Here is a 17573-nt window from a genome sequence, read left to right as displayed (position 1 = left end):
TCGATTTTTTTTTAATATATATATTTTATTGATTTTTTACAAAGGAAGGAAGAGGGATAGAGAGTTAGAAACATCGATGAGAGAGAAACATCGATCAGCTGCCTCCTGCACACTCCCCACTGGGCATGTGCCCGCAACCAAGGTACATGCCCTTGACCGGAATCGAACCTGGGACCTTTCAGTCCACAGGCCGACGCTCTATCTGCTGAGCCAAACCGGTCAGGGCGTGAATCGATTTTATTTTAGGTGACGCAGAGATGAGAGGCATGATAAGAACAAAAAAATTTTTTTTTCTGTTTTTTCTCTTTCAATCCTAATGTTAAGTGTGTAGTCCTTGATGCACGTTAGTATTATCCATGCACAAACCATGTATTTTGTGTGGCAAATGCCTTTGGTCCACCATCAGTACCCTTCCTACTGCCCGGACTTGCTTGGTGAGCCCCCCTCCCGTCTCCCAGCCTGTTTCTCCACCTGTGAGATGGGGTTGAGAGCTCTAGTGCACACACTCTTCCCTGCCTGCTGGAAGGACCAAGACATTTGAACAACAGATGTGCAAGGGGAAAAGGATTTTTATTATGAAAAGGGAGGCGGGTACAGAGCAAAACACATTCCTTCCCTTCTCCCCCTCTTTGGACCCTACCATTGGATAGATGGTTTTGTGGCTCTCTTTTGCTCAGGGCAAGGAGTGGAAAGAACAAATCAGGTGGTTCCCAGGGAGCCCCTAGGGCCGGCTCTCCACATCACCTCTCTAGCCTTAGTTTCCCCATCAGCGCAATGGAAGCAGCAATCACATCAACAATGACTACGGAGAAGACTGAGCTAATGCCTTCCAGGCCCCTGACAAGGTACTGGCGTCTGTGAGCCAGAGATTTCATTGCTTCCGGGTGCTAATGGTTTTTCTGGTTTCCCTTCCTGTATTGATGATGCTGTCTTGGGTCATGGCCGCCCTCTCAAAGGCGTCTGTTTGTGTCCCACCTTCAGGCGGCTGGGGGAAGGGTCCTCTCTGAGAAGATGGAGGAGCTCAGGCCGCAGCAGTGGCAGTGACATTGAGCTCCTGGCGGACGAACCAGGCCCTTGGGTGAGGCAGCCAGGCCCGGAGAAGGCAGAGGACGTGGAAGCGCCACGGGTAGAAGACGTGGGAGACCCGCGTGGCACCGCCCCGGATCACAGCCAGGGCTGCCTTGGGCCCCGGGGCCGCCTGGGCCCTGGTGACACCCCTGGGGACAGGAGTGCTTGGTGCGGACTGGGCTGGGCTGGGTGGCCCCCCACAGGCCCCGGTTCCCGCCCCTGGTCTTACCTGACTCCCTCCTTCGCTGAGGCGCGATCCTGGAGGCCCAGGACGCACCTGGTGATGGCCACGTTCACATCCTGCACACGCAGCTCCCGCTGCAGGGCGCCAAAGAAACTGTCCAGCGCGAACTTGGCCGCGGAATAGGGGCTGGAGAAGGACGCGGGCACACGGCCTGGGGGGGCGGGAGGGTAGCCGCTGAGCTGCCACACGCTGCGCCCCCTTCTCGAGGTCACCTTCCAGCCCCATCCAGGCTCTCCCCTCTCCCCGCCCCGCGTCACGCACCGAGCAGCGAGGACACCACCACCAGGGAGCCCTTGCTGTCCGTCAGGCTGGGCAGCGCCAAGGAAGTCAGTTGCACGTAACTCAGGAGGTTCACCTGGAGGCGGCGACGGGGAGTCAGGCCGCAGGCTCAGAAGGTGGAGGCCGGGGCTGGTCGGGGTGGGCGGAGCCAAGGCCTAGCGAGGTGGAGCCTGGAAGCAGGAGGGCAGGGGTGGGGGCAGGAGCCCAAAGGGGGGTGGGGGGGGTGGAGAGGATGGAGCCTGGGAGGGAAGGGCTAGAGTGCCAGCAGTGTGAGGAGCCACAGTGGAAACGGGGTGAAACCAGCAAACTTAGAGACGGGACCTGGGGACAGGAGGGATGGCGCACCCGCCCGGAGGTGGGAGGCAGATTCGAGCAGGGGCGGAGCACCTGCATGAGCCAGCGGGTCCCTGGGGCGCTGTGGGCCCGTGTGCCGGCGGGGGCAGCCCCGAGGTGGTTCAGCACGAGGTAGTCCAGGCCGCCTGTCCGGGAGAGGCCCATCAGCGAGATGCTAGTCCTGAGGCTCCACCCCCGGGACTCCTCCCGAGCCCCGCCTCCTAAACTCTCAAACTCCACCCAGAGCGTGGATCCCAGGAGTACCGCCCTCGGTAGAGCCCCTTCTCCCCCGAGATTAAAGAGACGCCCCCGACTCCCCGGATCCTGACAGGCTACAGGCTACGTCCCTAATCCAATGGAGCTCCCCAGATGCAAGGAGGCTCCACCCCTGGTTACGCCCCAGAACCGTATAAATTTCCACCCATTACTACCACACCCCCCACGCCAATTCCGGTCCTGCCCCGAAGGTCTAAGCCAAGGCCCCGCCCCTCACCCAGCTTGTCCAGCGCAAACTGCACCACGAGCTCGGGCACCTCGCGGGAGGCCATGTCCGCAGCGATGAAGAAGACCTTGGGAGCGCCCAGCTTCCGGCAGTTCCCTACCACCTGGGGGGCCAGAGCTGCCCGTGGGCCCCTCCACCCCGCAGGTTCCCTCCACCTGCCAGACGCGCGGGACCCCAGCCTGAAGCCCCCTCCCGTACTCTGAGCCTCCCTTTCAGTTCCCAGAGCTTTACAACTGGGGTCAACTGGCATCTGTTTCATTTGATCAGTCATCACGATTTAAAACTCAGGAGCTATCAAATAAATCTCAAGGTTTCTGGCCCACTTGAAATTCTGGAAGGTTTGTGTCCAAGAGCTGTGCATGTCCTCGGAACGCTGAGTTGCTAAGAAAAGTGCACCCACCCCCCTTTTCAGTTTGGGAGCCCTATCATCACAGCCTTTGGACATACCAATACTGCCATTTATTGGGGAACACTCCTGCTTTACACTCACTGTCTTACTGCATCCATCCGATACCATAGCCCACAAGAAGGGACTTTGTTTTCCCTTTTGCAAATGAGGACATTAAGGCTCACAGAGGTTAAGCAACTTGCCCAAGGTCACCTGGGAAGCCAGGGATCTTTGCAGGGATTCAAACCCAGACCTCATTTTCCACCACACTCGCACCCTCACCATTACACTGGAAATGGGGTGTCTCACCTTCTGCAGGAAAGCCTCAGTGTGGGCAGTGAGCACCAGGTGGGAGCCCAAGCGGGCATAGTGATAGGCCAGTTCCTCCCCAATGCCAGCACTGGCCCCTGTCAGCAGCACGCGGGCTCCCTGGAGGCTAGCTGGCAGTGAGCAGAGATGGTCAGCCTAGAGCAGTGGCTCTCAACCTTCCTAATGCCTCGACCCTTTAATACAGTTCCTCATGTTGTGGTGACCCCAATTTCATTGTTACAAATAGAACATAATTAAAGCATAGTGACTAATCACAAAAACAATATGTAATTATATATGTGTTTTCCGATGGTCTTAGGCGACCCCTGTGAAAGGGTCGTTCGGCCCCCAAAGGGGTCACGACCCACAGGTTGAGAACCGCTGGCCTAGAGGGTGCACAGAGCAGCTGGCCGGATTCCTCTCTGTCCCACCCCAGGCACTCACCTGGGTCAAAGTTGTCAGCCCAATAATAGGTGAAGAATAGGGCTCCCAGCCCAGTGAGGAGTAGCACCTTCATGGCCCTCCCTGGGTCTGCAGTGAGAGAGAAGGGTGGCCAGCATGGTCCTGGGCCACAGCCACACCTGTTTCCCCAACTGCTCCTTTGTTTGAAGAAGAGCATCTTGGCCCCTAGACTTGCGCCTCTTCTCCATCACAACCACCACCACTTGGTCCGGGTCACCATACAGGTCACCTGAACCACTCTACCAGTCTTTGGGGCTTTCTCCTTCCAGGCAACAGCAGACTCTCATCTTGCCTCCCTCTGCTGAAAATTCTCCCAGATTCATTTAGGACAAAAGTCACACTCCTTGATGACCAAAAAGGCCCTTCACGCACCAGCCCCTCTTGCTCACTCTGCTTTTTGTCACACCAGCCTCTTTGCTGTTCCTGAGAACCAGCCAGTCACCATCTGCCTCAGGGCCTTTGCACTGCCTGTTCCCTCTGCCCTAAATGCTCTTGGCAGATAATCCAGTGGCTTGCTTTTACTCCTTTCAAGTCTCAGCACAAAAATTACTTCTTCCCAGGGCACTTCCTGGACCTCTTTTTCTGAAGCACTTCCCTTACTTGCCCTTACCTCTAGAACTTCTATCTCCTTCTCAGAACTTAGCATCACCTGAAATCACCCTGATGATTTGTTTCATGTTCACTGTCACTCAATTCTCCTACCAGTGGTTCTCAGCCTTGGCTGCACATTAGAATCACTTGGGAATCTTTTTAAAATCCTGATTTCTGGGCCTCATCCTCCGGAAATTCTGTTTCTTTGTTATGGGGTGAGGCCACAACATTAGTAACAAAGAAACAGAATTTCTGGAGGATGAGGCCCAGAAATCAGGATTTTAAAAAGATTCCCAGGTGATTCTAATGTGCAGCCAAGGTTGAGAACCACTGTCCTAGGTTGTCAACCCCACGAGGGCAGAAGGAAACAGAAACCTACTTCTCTTGTTTTTTTTTTCACTGTTAGGTCTTCAGTGCCCCAAACTGTGTCAAGGACACAGCAGGTGCTCAATAGATACTAGATTAACACAGGAATGTGGGAGGCAAGAGCTGGGGGAGCCCCGAAAGACCACCTTGGAGACACCTAGGAGGAGTGGGAAGGTCCCCATGTCATGAGAGTTAAGGTATGAGAGTTCAGCTTTGGGAGCGATTTACTTGGCCCAGGGAAAAGGCAAAAGAAACAGGCTGGCTGCTTAAAGTTTGGGGAGTCATAGGTTTCCTTTGAAAGGGGCACAGGCTCATCACATCTTGGGGTTTCTATCCTCTGTACTCAGTGGGACAAAGAGGAGAGGGCACTTCTAGGACCCAGGATGCTGAGAGCTGGTGCGATTGGGGAGCTACCGTATCCCTAATCTCTAGATCCAGCCCTATGTCCTTTGCCCCACAACAAAGCTCCAGCGACCTCCCCTCCTCCCCTATCTTTACAGTCCGCTCCTCCCACCCTGCTTCAGCCAAGCAGCCAAAGGGATGTGTCAAAAGAAGTCTGGTGTGCCCCTTCCTGCTCTAAACCCTCCAAGGGCTCGCCACTGCTCCAGATGGAGAGCAAGCTCCTCACACACCCATAAGGCCCAGGGGGTCTGGCCTCTGCCCACCTGTCCATTCCCATCTTCTCCAACTCCTGTCTATGAGTCGTTCTCAGAAAAGTGAACTTGTCGCCCTTCCCGGTCACACCAGCAATTCTCTCAGCAGGGAACGCGCTCCCACCTCCTTCCCTTCCAGGGAAAGCCCGCGAAGCCCCTCAGCTCAACCCTCTTCCCACCCATGTAGGGATGGATGGATGGATGGATGGATGGATGGACGAACGGACGAAGCAGCTGGGCTTAGATGGAGGTGGAATAGGGGAACCGGATCCTCGCAGAATCCACTGGCCCTCTGACCTCGCCGGGCCTCAGTTTCCCCGCTGTACAAAAAGGGCGTGCGACCTGCTCCGAGCTCCCAACCGCTCACTCACCCTCTCCAGCCTGTTTCTTCCGCCGGGAACCGGGGCTGGTGGTCCCTGCCTGGGAGCCCAGCGCAGGCCGGTAGGGTCTACCCTTCCGGCGGGCGGCCCCCGACCAGGCCCCTCCCGTAGAGCCTGAGTCACGTGACTAAGCCTGCCTCTTTGCAAGGAGGCACCAGGCCATGAGGACTCTGCGACGCCCGGAGTTGCCAGGCAACGGCCTACCTGCTGGCTCTTTTGATCCCAGCCTCAGTCTCCAGAAGGAAAACACTTCCCACCATTCGAAACCGCTCACGTGACCTAGACCCACCTCTCTCGAACAATTCCGCTCTCGTGTTGCCGTGGCAACTGGCTTCTAGGGACACTCTTCTTAGGCCCTTGCCCTGAGTCACCCGCGCGGGCGCGGGAGGATCTCCCGGGCTCCGACATCTTCTTGGATTACCCTCAGGCCTCACTCCAGACACCCTACTCCTCTTTTCATTCACACCACCGAAACCGGACTACATTTCCCAGGAGCCTTGGCGGCTAGGCGAGCCCTCCGGCGCCTCACGAGGCAGTGCTGAACACATTTCCCAGACAGCTTTGCGGCGGCCCGGCCCATAAGATTATCTCTCCGCACACTTTTGCGGTGGGACCCAAACCTCTAGCATTTCTGAACGGTAACGAGACTCCGACTCCCGGAGGCCTTTGCGGCTGACAAGGGAAACTACACTTCCCAGAGGCCTCTGCCGCTTCGCTACCGGAAGCGGCGGGCAAGGCGACTGTCCTTGCGTGCGGAGTCGAGCGGCTATGGTGTCCCGAGTGTGGTCGTTGATGAGGTGCGTGTGGCGGGCGGGCCCCTAGCTCCCGAGAAAGTCCTCCCTGCGGACACCCTCTTCTGGTTCGCTCCCCATCTGCTCTTCGTTTCCCGTAGTGTCAGGTGCCCTATGGGGAAACTGAGTTTCAAGCAGAGAGGTGATTTCCGAGGTCGCGCGAGCCCTGGCTTTCGTATTCTCGGAATGAGATCTCTCCGAGTCTCCGTCGCCTTCTCTGTAAAGTGGGAGTGCCGCACGCCATTTATTGGGAGGTGAATGCGCGCCCAGAGCGGAGCTGGACATGCAGGAAGCGACCAGATACACTTGGAAAACCCTTGCGGGTTACTCGCGGAGGGTCCCTCCTCGGGACAGAAGGCAGACAGTCAAGGGACTGACGTGTCTTCACTGTTCCCTGCTCTGGGCGGAATCATTAGTGATCCACTGTCCCTTTGCGGGCCTCAGGTTATAAGTTGAATTGGCTGAGTACTCCTGCTTTGCACACTATAAATGGAGAACTGTGCCTAGCAGGGGTCAGGCATGCCTCTGAGTAGCAAGGTGCCCAGTCATTTCCCTATTAGCTGCCTGGCTTCCAGTATGTCACATTTTGGATTGTGGGGCTCCCTAGGGGGACTAACTCCTACTCCCATAGGCCTAGGGCCGCCACCCCCCCCCCCCTTCGACCCCCATACATCCCGTGGGTGGCCTGCAGTGTTCCCTAAGGTGCTGTCGTTCCCTTCCCTGCATTCAGGTTTCTCATCAAGGGGAGTGTGGCTGGGGGAGTGGTCTTCCTGGTGTACGACCAGGAGCTGCTGGGGCCCAGCCACAAGAGCCAGGCAGCCCTTCAGAGGGCGGAGGAGGTTGTCCCACCTGCCATGTACCAGTTCGGCCAGTACGTGTGTGAGCAGACGGGCCTGAAGATACCCCAGGTACCCCATGCCGGGAGTGAGGCTGAAGCTTGATGGGAATCAACTTTGGGGTGGCCTTCAGTCCCTGGTCCCTGCAACCTTGCTTGGTTCCTGCTCACTGGGGCATGCGCTGCTTTCCCTGCCTCAGGAGGGAGTTGGGGCTGCCAGGCCCTTCCTCTTTCATCAGCCCCTTCTTCCTTGTCTCTTCCCAGCTCCCAGCCCCTCCAAAGTTTAACTTTCACATCCGTGAGTCCTGGAATTCAGGTAGGCCCTGGTCCCTCTGCTTGGGGGTGTGGCCCCAGGTACCCTAGTCTAGCACCCCTGACCCTGCTTCCTGGTCATGCCTTTCCATCACTCCCCTTACTGCTGTGTGTGCCTCTTGCACATCTAAAAGGGAAGGGGTGGAGGCTCCAGGGAGGTAGGAGCAAGATGGGGCCTCTTTTTGAGAGCTTGGGCCACCACTGGAGCACATCAGGGTAGGTGGCCTCAGACAAGGTGAGGTCCTGTCCGTCTGTTTCCCGGTGTGGAACTGACAAAGTTGGAAGTGGCACCTCTAAGAGCATGGCCGAGTTGGGTGTCCCAAGGGGTTGGATTAAACCCTTTGGCTGTAGGTGGGGAGCCTGACCAGGCCTTGGGCCCTTCTTCCCTCCCCACAGGCATCATTACGGTGATGTCAGCCCTGTCGGTGGCCCCTTCCAAGGCCTGTGAATACACCAAGGAGGGCTGGGAATACCTGAAGGAGCGAATCAAGTAGCCTATCAGAGGCGGCTGCCTTCCCCAGTTGGAAATGGGCATGGGTGCCCTGGACCTCAAGCCTCTGGAATGGGACCCTAATCTAAGGGCAGCTCGCGGCCTTGCCAGCCCAATAAAGGACTTTGGAAGTGTTTCCTGACCTGTGTGCTTGCCCCAAGAACGTGGGGTGGCCCTGCTTTGAGTGTGTGTGCTTCTGGCTCCTGGGGGCTGCTCCCGGCCTGATCTTGGTACACACCTTTTCTGTCTGGTCCCTGACCACCAGGACCCTCACCCCACTTGGGAAGTGGGTACAGATAGGTGGCCCCAGTGCTCAGGGCACTGGGAAAGGGTTGAGAAAGTACTGAAGGCCAGACTGGGCTGAAGGGGCTGGGGTCTTAGCGGACTGAGCCTTGGGTAGGCAGTCTGGGAGCCAGAGCTCAGTAGAATGGGAAGAATTCATCTCTCCTGTGCCATCTACACTTCCTATCTTGCCTGGTCTCCAGTCTGGTAAGCACAGGCCTGGAGGTCATTGCCCTCCTGACTTCATCTAATGGAGGTGCTCTGCTCCCTTCAGAAGCCTTCCCTGGCATTCCTACCCACACTGGATCAGCTGTCTAGTGATCTGAACGTGTCTGCTGGGAGGTTGGGCTGTCTAGATGTTCCCAGCCACCCCACAGTTGAGAGCATCCCCTATTGTGGCACTAGGAAATCTGTGCCCCAGTCAGGGTAGGAGGTGGGCATAGACAGGAGCCAGAGGCTGATCCAGGAGCTGCCCTGAGGGCAAGAAGACCCTGGCTATGGTTCTCTGATCCAGCATGGAATTCTCTGTTCCCAAGAGTGCTGGGGTGTTTGTCCCTCAGTTTAGGGATAGAGCTCACCCAGGCCCTGATTCTGGAAGCAGCAGCAGGTATTACACGTGAGAAAAGTAGAGGCCAGGCATTTCCCCAGAGAAGCAATGCATCCGTTCACCTGATGACAGAGGTGTAGCTGATGATGGGTGGCCTGGCCTGCGGTGCTTGGGGACGTAAAACCCACAGTGACCTGTGCTACCATGGTCTCCATGGTGGGTCTCCCCTGTCCATTGTGGCAACTGGATGCTGCGCAGCTCCCTGTGCCGCCTCTGCACTTGCTGGGCCTCTACTGGGATGGGAGCAGGCCTAGGGTGAAGGCAGGATGGGTAAGGCCAGGGAGCATCCCTGATCCTTGGTGCTGCCCAAGAGGGAGCTGGTGCTGGCCATCTTGGAAGCAGGAGTGTGGCCCAGGTTCAGGACCCGCCCAGCCTGGCTCTCCACCCACTGAGCCCTTCCCCCAGTCCCATCGGCCCATTTTACAGATGGAGACACTTGTGCAGCCAGGTTAAAAGCCCAACCCTGTCCACCAGGAACCCAGATGGTTAACCTTAAACCCTTCCTGGGACACAGGATTTCCACATGCCTCACCCTGATGGGCCCATGAGGGATGTATACCCTGGCTGTGCCATATGCTCCACCAGGCTCCCTGAGTGCTCTCAATCCAGAGTCTCATTGATGGGCTGCCTCCTGCGTGCCTCACACTGGGGATGGAACCCGAAACCTGGGCATGTGCCCTGAGAATCAAACGGTGACCTGGTTCTTAGGACATCCAGTCACTGAGCCATGCGAGCTGGGCTCAACCCACTTTTATCATCACTATTTTATGAAGTGGGGAGAGACCTGCTAAGGCCACCCCACTGCACTCGAGCAATTGTTAAAAGCCCATTGTCAGTCCAACAAAAAGTGCAGAAAAGGAAACCAACCTTTGTAGGCCGGCAAGGGGCTGCCCTGAGGGCATGCTCGGCTCTCCTGGCACCCTCACCTCCAGGAGGCTGTGTCTTGCAGCTCCATGAACTTTGTGTGTGTGTGTGTGTGTGTGTGTATTGGGGCATGGGAGGGTCCCCTGAAACTGAACCCAAGCCCTGGTCTCTACAATCTCTATGATTTTAGTCACTGTCCACATGCTGGGTCCAGGATCAGCTGCTGGCTCCTGACTCCCATTGGCTACTCACATCCTCCATGTGGATCCAGCGCCAGCCCAGAGACCAGAGTGCCACTCTTGATCCCCTCCATTGCCTCACCTAGTCAAACCCCCAATCCCTCTTTGTCCACTTGTATCATTACCAGTGCCAAGACCACCTCCCCGATCTCCCCACCTCTAGGCTGGCCCCACCAATCTTTCCCAAAGTCAAGTCTGATCACGGCACTACCCTGCTCAGAAATACCATATGGCTCCCCACTGCCCTCCCTGTGAGCCCAGATACCTCCCAAGGACCCTCTTACTCCTCTAGTTGCCCACAACTCATGGGCCCCCTCAACCAGCCCACCACCCTTCCTCCTGGCTGACTCCCCTAACCTATTCCTTCTCAGACTGAGTTGAGGGCCCACTCTGGGCTTCCTTGGCACCCTGTGGGTGCCCCATCACAGCGCCTACCACCTCAGGGCAGGGCTTCCTCACCTCAGCATCACTGATATTCAAGGTCAGATGAGTCTTTGGGGGGCCATCCTGGGCACTGTAGATAATGAGCAGCATCTCTGCCTCCATCCCCAAATGCCAGTAGCACCCCTTATTTCCCAGTCATGACAACCACATGTCTCCAGGTGCTGCCAAATGTCCTCTGGGGACATAATCACACTAGTTTGAGAACTGCCTTCGGGGTTGGTATGAATACCCTGTGGCTGTCTCAGTTCTGGAGTCAGAACCTAACCAGGGTCTCACTGGGCTAAAATACAGATGGTAGCAGGCCTGGCTCCTGGAGGCTCCAGAATCCATATCCTGGCCTTTTCCAACTTCTAGAGGCTGCTGCATTGCTTGGTCCTTGGGTCCTTTTTCCATCTTCACAGCCAGAAGTCTTCCTCTCTCACATCTGTCTCCCCTGCTGCCCTATTTTTTTCCTAAGGACCTGTATGATGATATTGGACCTACTTGGATAACCCAGGGTCACCTGCCATCTCAAGTTCCTTAATTTTTAAAATCTGACCTGACAAGTCCCATTTGCCACCAGAGTTCACTTTGCCCGCCCCGTCCCTGTCCTGGTGGGACTGTGCTAAGATGGTGAGTTCTGCTAAACCCGAGGTGACGGAAAGACATGAGCCTCAAGGATCCCGTGTGTGCTGGGCTCAGGGTTTCCATGTCACCCGCTGAGAACAACGTCCAGCTGATGCTCTGTTCCCAGAGCTGTATGCTGGGCAAAGGCTGAGCCCCTTTATGCTGTCCAACGTTGGGCCACATGGGCTGCAGCAGCCTGGTCTTCTTCCCATAGGTGCCTGAGGGCCAAACCAGCTTTTATTAAATCTGGAAGTACAAGGTGAGACACCCACACAGACAAACCACTGTGTGTTTCTCTGCGAACAGTTTTGTGGTCAACAGGGATCCTAGCGGACCAGAACTTGGGAGCTGCTCTGTGGCCTTCAGAGAATTAGGCTATTTATATCTGGGGTGGAGGGAAGATGGGATGGGGGATGGGGAAGAGGGGGAATAGGTGGGAAGGAGAGGGGGAAAGTCCCACAATGGTACCTCTTAAAGCAACCCAGTAGCTGCATTTTACAGTTAAGCAAACGGAGACTCAGAAATGAAGGAACTTGCTCCAAGGCAGGAGGTAAAGGCAGAACTTGGTCCCCTTGTCACAGATCAGTGGTTGGTCTCTGGCAGAGGAACAGTGAGCCCATTGGTTGAGCAGAGGGGCTATGACTCCTTGAAGCCGAGGGTGGGAGATAACTACCAAGCTGCAAATCCCTGGATTACAGACAGGAATGTTTGGTCCCTGAACACACCTGCCTCACACTGTCCAGCCATAAGGTCTCCTTCCTTCTCATTCCTGACAACACCCTTTCCACACTCAGGCCCTGCCCCTCCCCCAGCAGAGTTCATCACTTCCTGGTATTAAACAGCTCCTCTTCCTTCAGCTCCCCACTTTGTTGTTAACGTGCCCTCACCCCACTAGGATGTAGTTCCACTCATGTGAGGTCCCTAGAGGAGTTAGATCCATGAGTCAAAGTAGATGATGGGTGCTGGGGGAGAGGGAAGATAAGTTAGTTTACTGCATTCCTTTGGGGAAATAAGTTCTGAAGATGACTGGTGATGGTTTACACAGTATGAATTAAATGCCACCGAACAGTGCACATAACAATAGTTAAAATAGTAAATTTCATATTACATATATTTTACCATACATACAGAAAATAACAGCCTGTTCAGCAAGGACTACAGGATTGCTGGAAACCCCCACAGTCCCTGAAAGCTGCCCCTTTCAGCCCTCCTTCCCTAAAGGAAAAGCTGTGCTGAGTATAATTTCGTTTTAAAGAGAAGTAAAAATAGAGGACGCTTTAAATAAAGGATATGTGGACAGAAACACATTTATTACAAAAAAAAACCAAAAAACAAATTCACATTGTATCGAGCTACAATATGGCAGCAGATAAAAAAAAAAAAGATATTGTACACAGTTTAAGATAACTCCTAAAAGAACATACTCTGGTTGCCACATGACGGAACGCAGGATTCCAAGCACTTAGTAGCGGCGAGTGAAGCGGGCGTCGTTGGGCCGGCTGCCCCGGCTCTGGCCAGCAAATCCACCTTGCATTCCGCCACGCGGGATCACGTGGCCCCGAGAGGCCCCAGCTGGGGTAAAGCTGCCACGCCTGGAACAAATGCAGATGCTCATATGTTCGGAGTCTGTTTAATGGGATGTGTTGGGTGCCTGTGGGTCACATGCTCTTCGAAACCCTCTTCCCTCAAGCAGCAGCACCATGGGACAAACCCCGCACCATTTTAGGACACAGCACACTAGAGGAGTGTAATTGGGAAGACTTGAATGTTTCTAACACTTCCCCAAGGCAAGCCAACATATGAAGAGGAGACTAGTACAGAGAGACCAACAGAATGCCTTACCCTGACATCCTTCCCCTGTTCATTATGTGACCTCGCCCAGAGTGACCAGACATGCTTCTCTCACCACCTGGAAGACAAGAGACACTTTTCACAAGGTGCTTCCAAGCACAGAATGTAGTTTAGAAGACAATGACAAGGATTCTGGTAAGTCCAGTCCCTTTCTTGAGCCACCCAAACAAATCTCACAGGTCTCCAGTGCATGTACAAGCACCTGAACACCACAGGGCTGTCCTCACTAAGTTACGGGGGGGAGGAGTTACCAACACCCACATCACTCTTCTGTGGCAACCCTCACTCCCCATCCCACCCCCACCCAGTCATTAAGGGGCTTCTCCTCTACCAAGCCCTGGGTAGGGAGAACAGAGAAAGCACTCCTGCTCTCAGAGGAGGTGGATTAGCAATGATTAGTGAAGAGCAGGTGTTGCTTAAGCTTTCTAGATGCTTCTCTTCCGACAGATGTGTCCCTGAGAGCCAGTTCTTACCTTGCCACCTCTTGTGGTCCCTGTCTATCATGCCTCCATCAGTAGCGCCCTGCCATGCACGGTCATCCTCAATTCTTCGGCCATGGTCCCCCCAGTCACGTCTGTCCCTTGGAAAGAGACATCTCTGATTTGGATTGCCCACATCTCTGCCTCTCAGAACAGCAACAGCAGTGGGCTCTGGAGCTTGGGGTTAGCATTCTGTGTTCCCAGCCCCCCATCCCTTCAGGCAGTGGGGACTGAGGGAAACAGGACTGGCTCTGGCCCCATGCTACTCAAAGAGCTCCAAGGTGGCCTGAGCCATGGTTGGTGCACTGAGCCACAGAGCCAGTGCTCATCACATCCCCCAAGATGGTGGGTCCTCAGCCTGTCAGCTATATGTGAGGCCCACAAGGGAACTGTGGAGTGTGAGACACAAACCTGGGTGGAGGAGGCAGTCCCCGGCCCTCGCTCATCCTCTTGTCAGAGCCATATCCACCCCACCTGTCACGGGAGTCCCGTCCATGGCGCTCTGGTCCTCCGTGGCGTTCAGGATAATGCTGAATGTTAAAGAGCCAAAATGAAAAGGCTTTAGTATTATCCCTGCATCCCAAGGCCTTTGGGGCAACAAGGTAATAAAGACAGCTACTCAGAAGCACTTGCACACCCGAGTCAATGTTGCCAGGCACGCTGCACACTGCCTTATGCCACACATGCCATGCATCTCACAGGACACAGCTGCATCCCTGAAGTCTGCTCATGGCCTGGTGACGAACAGGTGCTCAAGAGTCAAGGAAAGGGCTGAGACTCACCCTAATCAGAAGGCAGAGAATTGAGGGACTGAGGGACGGAGGGGTGCTGGGACCTAGCAACTGCTCCGTGCCAAGAATGGGCCCCTGTGCTAACAATATAATCAACACCCCAGAGAACCACAGCGTGGAAGGGCCACGAGGGATCCTTTAACACAACTCACTACTGGGCCTGGCATCATGTCCCTGATTTGCCACCGGCTCTGCACCATCAAGCGCTGGGCTGGTGCAGCCCCAGTAGTGCCTGGCCCCATTTTTCCTGCTCCATGAAGGAGGGATGAGAGAAGCCGCCCCTGTCTGCTAGAGGAACACCCATGGATGACTTTTAGGGACCAGGGGAGGTGGCTTTCCCTCCTTGACTTGCTGTTCCACAAACCCAACTAGTGACCTTGGGAGCTTTTGCCCCAGGATCACATTTGACATGAGAGGGAACTAGAAGAGAGCCCTGGTCATGAAGCCCCTCAGATGCTTGCTCCAGCAGTCCAGTCACTGCCCACAGCCATGCTCACCTACTCCTTAAGCTGGGAGCCCTCCAAGGCCATGCGCTTACATGGAGCCCTAACTGCCACCTGGTCTCTTATCCCTAAATGTGCACGGACACCTCCACAAGAGAAGATAAGGGGGTTAATTTTACTAGGTGGACAAAATAGAGCATTGTCCCTTCAAGGGGCAAAATAAAAGACCAAAGTGCTGTCAAATGAAAGAAGAGCTGTTTAAAATGGACCCCTGAAATAACACTTCTACAAAAGAAATTATAGCTCATGATTTACAGAGCTTCATCTGATTGTGGACAAAGAACAAGATTTAAGAAAGAATTAATTTTTACATGTAGCCTTCTATTTAAAGACACATAAGTGGACAGAGGAGCATTTAATACAGGGAAGCAGGAATGTTCAACTTAGCAAGACCTGGTTCTTTAAAGCCCATTTCCACCTCTTCCTGGCATTTTAAAGTTTAACCAACATTCTTTTGTCCAACTAACTAGTCCATCTAACAGTTCAACAAAGCCCCGAGGGTCTGTGCTCTTTCCCCTTTCTGATGTCATATGTCATCATCTGCCATTTGGGGCAGCCCTAAAAACAACAAACCCTTTCAGTTTTTCATTGTCTGATGTCAGATGAAAACCCGCTAGCAATAACAGCTATGTGTGAGGGACTATGCAAACACTTTCTGTGCACATGTGGTCTCATTTATTCAACTACCTATGTGGTAGAATAACCTCATTTCACAGCTCGAGAATTAGGCTCGGCAAAAGTGGTGGCACCAGGCATGACCCTGGTTCTGATTCTAGAGCCTTAACAGTTTAACCACTGTGTTCAACTTTTCCACCAAAGAAAAGCCGTAAGACTGGGTCTAGATTTGGCTGCATGTAAGATTTATCTCCAAGAGTAGAGAAAACAAGACTCAGGCGAGGATCACAGAATTACTCCTGAGGTGGCAGAGGAACCCCTCAATATACCAAGGAACCAAGCCATCCCCAGCCACGTTCTTAGGAAATGATGGAACAGGCCGGGAAAGATGCTGGAGTCAGGGAAAGGACGGACTCATAGGACACCAATTCTGCTGAACACCACCCTGACCACAGCCTTCTCTCAATCCCTTTGATTTTCCATGTAAACCACTCAAGAGTTGGGGCTCCTTGGGAAATTTCTCAATCCACATGTAAGATAGGAAAGTAAGTAGAAAACTAAGCTTATTTCCTAAGGTGTTAATTCTGCAAAGAGAATGAGTGTGGACCAGAGACTGAGATGCTATCTGAGGCTCAGCAGGGAAGGCTGACCAGTGACCACAGGTACACATGGACTCCACAATAAAGAAGTGTGGCATCTGTCAGCTGTGTGGGTCACAAGGTACATTCCTACAGAGCCTTTCAGACTCACCCAAGGCTTTCTAGCATTTTACTACCAGTGCATTTAGTTACTAGGCGTGTAGAACTTCAGGTCAAATCCAAAAAGGGCTTCAGAAAACCTGCTGAGATTTCCAAACAAGACGAAGCACAATTCAAATTGTCATCCCACAAACAGTGAAGGGCTGCCCTTCTCCTTTACTCATTCTTGCACTAATGCAAAAGGGGGGAGGAGGGAAGGCTGGCAGAAGAACAAAAGAGAACTCAATGGGAAAACTTTGCCTACAAGCATAGCTTCTGATTTACCTGTCCTTCTCTTTCTCCCATCATTGACCTTGAACCTTCTCTCCTGAAAGAGATAATTGAAAAGAAACCATAAGGAGATATTGGTTAGACCACCAAATAGAAAACATCTCCTAAATTGAATCCAGTATTCCACACACACACTGTTCAAATGGATTCACGGAACCTAAAAGGGCCAACCTCACTTCCTCGCTGGTAAGAATGACCCAGGACAAATGTCATCTGCATTAAGTAGGCAGGATGATGAGGGCCCAGCTAACCTGTCTACTGAGTGGTCAGGGTAGCGGCCCCGGTCTCTGTGGTCAAAGTCATGGAAGCGGTCGTGGCGGCTGAAGTCAGAATGGTAACGCTCATCCAGGGCAGCTCTCTTGGCTTCTGGCCAATAGGCATCATCTCGCCTGGAATGGGAAGTAAGAAAGGGCTGAGTGCATTTCCCCCCTCCAAACAGACCATCTTGTGGGAACTGGTGAACTTACCCCCCGAGACTACCCCTGATCCCACCACTTAACTTGATCAACAGAGTATTCTTTGCTGTACAAGCTGAGAGAGACTGGAGGGGTGACATAAGATCTGACTGAAAGCCCTGGCTGGTGTTGTTCAGTGGTTAGAATGTTGGCCTGCGCACTGAAGGGGGTCACAGGTTCGATACCTGGTCAAGGCATGTATCTGGGTTATAGGTTTGATCCCCGACTTCTGTTGGGGTGTGTGTAGGCGGCAACCAATCGATGTGTCTCTCTCACATAGATGTCTCTTTCTCTCTCTGTTTCCCCTCCGCCCCCACCTTCCCTCCATTCCACTCTAAAAATCAATGGAAAAAATATCCTCAGATGAGGATTAACAATCAAACAAAAAATCTGACTGAATGACTGTTCTATTTTGTTCAACACATCTGCTTCCCCTAGGTAGAAAAGCTTTGGTTTGCCTGTAAGAGGTGATCACACATACTCATCTGCAGAATGGCCACCATGAGGGTTGGCCTTAATCTATCAAGACAGCAAGCAAGAGGTGTTATCGGGGCTCTATAGTGTACTTCTGTGTCTTTTACCATGACACTGACTTGATCCATTAAAGACATCCAGTGGGGAGGACTTTTAGAAGTACGTGAAGTGATGTTTGAAAACATTTGAGTAGAACAGACTCCCAGCATCAGTATTCTGCACAAAGGCATTAAAAAGTCCTAAAGGAGTCTAAAGACCTCTTATAGAAGTCATGTTGTATGTTATACAGAGACCTCTTTTAGCTCATGAGGTAGAAAAAAGATAAATGCATT

At 53.6% G+C, this 17573-nt stretch overlaps 3 protein-coding genes across 31 annotated transcripts in view; 1 reads left to right on the top strand and 2 right to left on the bottom strand.

The window, feature by feature from the left end:
• Nucleotides 1-214: 214 nt before the first annotated feature.
• On the bottom strand, nt 215-6138 carry HSD11B1L (hydroxysteroid 11-beta dehydrogenase 1 like). Of its 19 annotated transcripts, none has more exons than XM_036314501.1 (8): nt 5567-5770; nt 3568-3654; nt 3124-3254; nt 2418-2529; nt 1913-2070; nt 1574-1667; nt 1298-1463; nt 216-1073 (listed from the first exon to the last, which is right to left on the bottom strand). In XM_036314501.1, exons 2-8 carry the CDS (start codon nt 3638-3640, stop codon nt 1022-1024), a joined length of 786 nt encoding a protein of 261 aa, XP_036170394.1. In that variant the 5' UTR covers nt 3641-3654; nt 5567-5770; the 3' UTR covers nt 216-1021. The 19 variants fall into 19 exon arrangements, with proteins under 19 accessions (XP_036170405.1, XP_036170406.1, XP_036170394.1 ...); XM_036314496.1 differs by lacking the exon at nt 5567-5770 and adding an exon at nt 5865-6138 and having other exon boundaries at nt 217-1217; XM_036314494.1 differs by lacking the exon at nt 5567-5770 and adding an exon at nt 5780-5856 and having other exon boundaries at nt 217-1217.
• A 56-nt stretch (nt 6139-6194) lies between these two features.
• Nucleotides 6195-8139, top strand: MICOS13 (mitochondrial contact site and cristae organizing system subunit 13). The gene is made up of 4 exons (XM_036314514.1): nt 6195-6372; nt 7097-7274; nt 7466-7517; nt 7910-8139. The coding sequence occupies exons 1-4, from the start codon at nt 6344-6346 to the stop codon at nt 8005-8007; spliced, it is 357 nt and encodes a 118-aa protein (XP_036170407.1). The 5' UTR covers nt 6195-6343; the 3' UTR covers nt 8008-8139.
• A 4188-nt stretch (nt 8140-12327) lies between these two features.
• SAFB (scaffold attachment factor B) overlaps nt 12328-17573 on the bottom strand; it is a 35427-nt gene continuing 30181 nt past the window's right edge. For 4 of the 11 annotated variants that reach the window (XM_036314480.1, XM_036314482.1, XM_036314490.1 and 1 more), the window contains 6 exons: nt 16564-16701; nt 16307-16349; nt 13787-13905; nt 13370-13476; nt 12888-12954; nt 12328-12671 (listed from right to left, as the gene is read on the bottom strand). In XM_036314480.1, the coding sequence (XP_036170373.1) occupies nt 12398-12671; nt 12888-12954; nt 13370-13476; nt 13787-13905; nt 16307-16349; nt 16564-16701 (748 nt within the window). In that variant the 3' untranslated portion in view covers nt 12328-12397. Of the gene's footprint in view, nt 12783-12887; nt 12955-13369; nt 13477-13786; nt 13906-16306; nt 16350-16563; nt 16702-17573 lie in introns of all 11 variants that reach the window. The other 7 variants (XM_036314486.1, XM_036314487.1, XM_036314483.1 and 4 more) reach the window with 6 other exon arrangements.

This window comes from Myotis myotis, unplaced genomic scaffold (genome assembly GCF_014108235.1).
Source record: "Myotis myotis isolate mMyoMyo1 unplaced genomic scaffold, mMyoMyo1.p scaffold_m19_p_6, whole genome shotgun sequence".
In the NCBI taxonomy this organism is placed as follows: domain Eukaryota; kingdom Metazoa; phylum Chordata; class Mammalia; order Chiroptera; family Vespertilionidae; genus Myotis; species Myotis myotis.
Note: the sequence above shows the minus strand (reverse complement) of the source record. Positions and strands in the feature narration are given on the sequence as shown.